This window comes from Condylura cristata, unplaced genomic scaffold (genome assembly GCF_000260355.1).
Source record: "Condylura cristata isolate star-nosed mole 26May11 unplaced genomic scaffold, ConCri1.0 scaffold00027, whole genome shotgun sequence".
In the NCBI taxonomy this organism is placed as follows: domain Eukaryota; kingdom Metazoa; phylum Chordata; class Mammalia; order Eulipotyphla; family Talpidae; genus Condylura; species Condylura cristata.
The window spans coordinates 30,012,406-30,014,405 of record NW_004567128.1 but is presented as its reverse complement, the minus strand read 5'-3'; the positions used below and the strand labels follow the sequence as shown (position 1 = coordinate 30,014,405).

Below are 2,000 nucleotides of genomic sequence, written 5' to 3'. Positions count from 1 at the left end.
ATCTCAGCGCCAACGTGCTTCCGGTAGCCCCGCATCCGGGTCAAGCCCTACCCTTCGTAGCGGCGGCGACATCCACGAGGGCCCAGCCCTCCAGAGCTGCAGCACCACTCCGGGCTTTGTCTTCCGGAGCCGCCCCACCCAGAGAAGATCTGGCCCTGTCCACCGCCCCTGTCTGTTTGGGGTGGGTGCCCCGGGTTCTCATCCTTCCCCTGGGTCTGCTTTAAGAAGGCTGGTCTTTGAGAGCAGCTCTAGCTCTTCTGATGCCGAGGGCCCAAGCGGTTCTCCACAGCGTGTTTGGCATGCAGTCCGTATGCGTGCCTCTTCACCCTCACCCCCTGGCCGTTTATTTCCATACCAGATGAAGGCTGGTGAAGAGAGAGTTTCCTCCTCCTCCTCTTCCTCCTCCTCTGCTCCCTCTTCCCCTCAGTCTGCCGCTAGCCATAGCCCTTTATCCTCCGGCCAAAGCACCACCTCCTCCCCTGTGTGCCAGGTCCTGGCCTCCATCTCCACTCCTAGCCCTTCTAGTCTGAGGCGTGCCTTGCTGCCTGACCTAGAAGTTCTGAGTCCTCTCTCTTCGGATGAGCCAGATGAGCTGGAGGAAATTGGGAGTACTCCTACTCCTCCTCCCCAGTGTTCAGCTGCCATGCCCGATCCATAGGCACGCTCATAAAACCTGTGAAAGCAGCATCCACCCATTTCCCTGGGTAGGCTGCCCACCCCACCATTGCTTGTTAAGAGTTCTAAGTGTTCTAGTTATTAACCAGCACTATTAACAGTTTTAAAGCTGGTGCTTGGAAAGGCAGTTTTGAATCCCTTTCTCATGGTAATTCCACCACCCTGACCTTAACGCTGTGGGCCTTTGATTTCAGGCCCTTATTTCTCAAAACAGGCCATTTTTGCCCCATGAGCTGAGATTTGCCTTTTTCCAAGTTGGCTTTCTTTAATGAAATTTCTTAATAAAAATGCTGACATCCCCCCCCCAAAAAAGTAGCTTCCTCCGTTGTCCAAAAGCCTGTTATTATGTCTTATTTGGAATATTAAAGAGTCATTGGCTTATTAGCTCACTCTTTGTAAGGGAGAGAGTATATATATGTGTAAAAAAAAAAACTATTTTAGCAATTTATTCCCACTCTCCAAGATGAAGCTCAATCCTAGAAATTCCTGTGACTGTTCTAGTGATTTGTAACGTGGACAACAAAGAGGGAGTGTTCTACCAAAGTGACTGGAAAAAAGGAGGGGTGATGGAAGTACCGAGGGTCTGGAAAGTGGCAGGGCATTTGGGGGAGGGAGGGAAGAGGAGGAGAAACAGCTTCTCCAGGTGGAAGTAGTGTTTGCAGGAAAGAATGCTTATGATCTACATGGGGGAGACTGGGAGCAGTCAGAACCCAGGGGTAAAGGTCTTAATTTCTAGAAGGAAAATGTTTGCGTTGGGGAAAAGGTGCTTCTGACAACTTTAGGGAGAGAGAAAGTTCAGTGAGGTTGATTCAAGGTAAATGACTGATGCAGAAATTGATAGTGAGTGTGAGAAAGTATGTCAATAGTCTGTTTTAAAAAAAAGTGTGACTGAGGGCCCTCCCTGGTGGCCTAAAGTTCTGTGAGGTTGATTCAAAGTAAATGGTTGATGCATAAATTGATTGTGAGTGTGGAAAAATATGTCAATACATGGTCTGTTTAAAAGAAGTGTGACTGAGGGCCCTCCCTGGTGGCCTAAAATTCTGTGAGATTGATTCAAGGTAAATGATTGATGCATAAATTGATAGTGAGTGTGGAAAAATACGTTAATAGATAGTCCATTTATAAAAAGTCTGAGGGCCCTCCCTAGTGGACTAATGGGTTAAAAGCACAGCACTGAGAAGCTGTCCACAGCCACTGCAGCACTGAGTTCAACCCTCTGCCATGGAGGAAAAGTCTGGTGTGGCAGACTTTTCCTGACCAACCAGCTGCTCCCCTCAGCACTGAGTTTCTGTAGATCCACCTGTTCTGTACCCCACTCTGTCTGT

At 48.7% G+C, this 2,000-nt stretch overlaps 1 protein-coding gene across 1 annotated transcript in view; it reads left to right on the top strand.

The window, feature by feature from the left end:
• Nucleotides 1–658, top strand: part of LOC101632526 (chromosome unknown open reading frame, human CXorf67) — a 2,620-nt gene extending 1,962 nt beyond the window's left edge. The window contains exon 2 of the mRNA XM_012730277.1: nucleotides 8–658. Coding sequence (XP_012585731.1) covers nucleotides 8–658 — 651 coding nt within the window. The remainder of the gene's footprint in view (nucleotides 1–7) is intronic.
• Nucleotides 659–2,000: the final 1,342 nt, after the last annotated feature.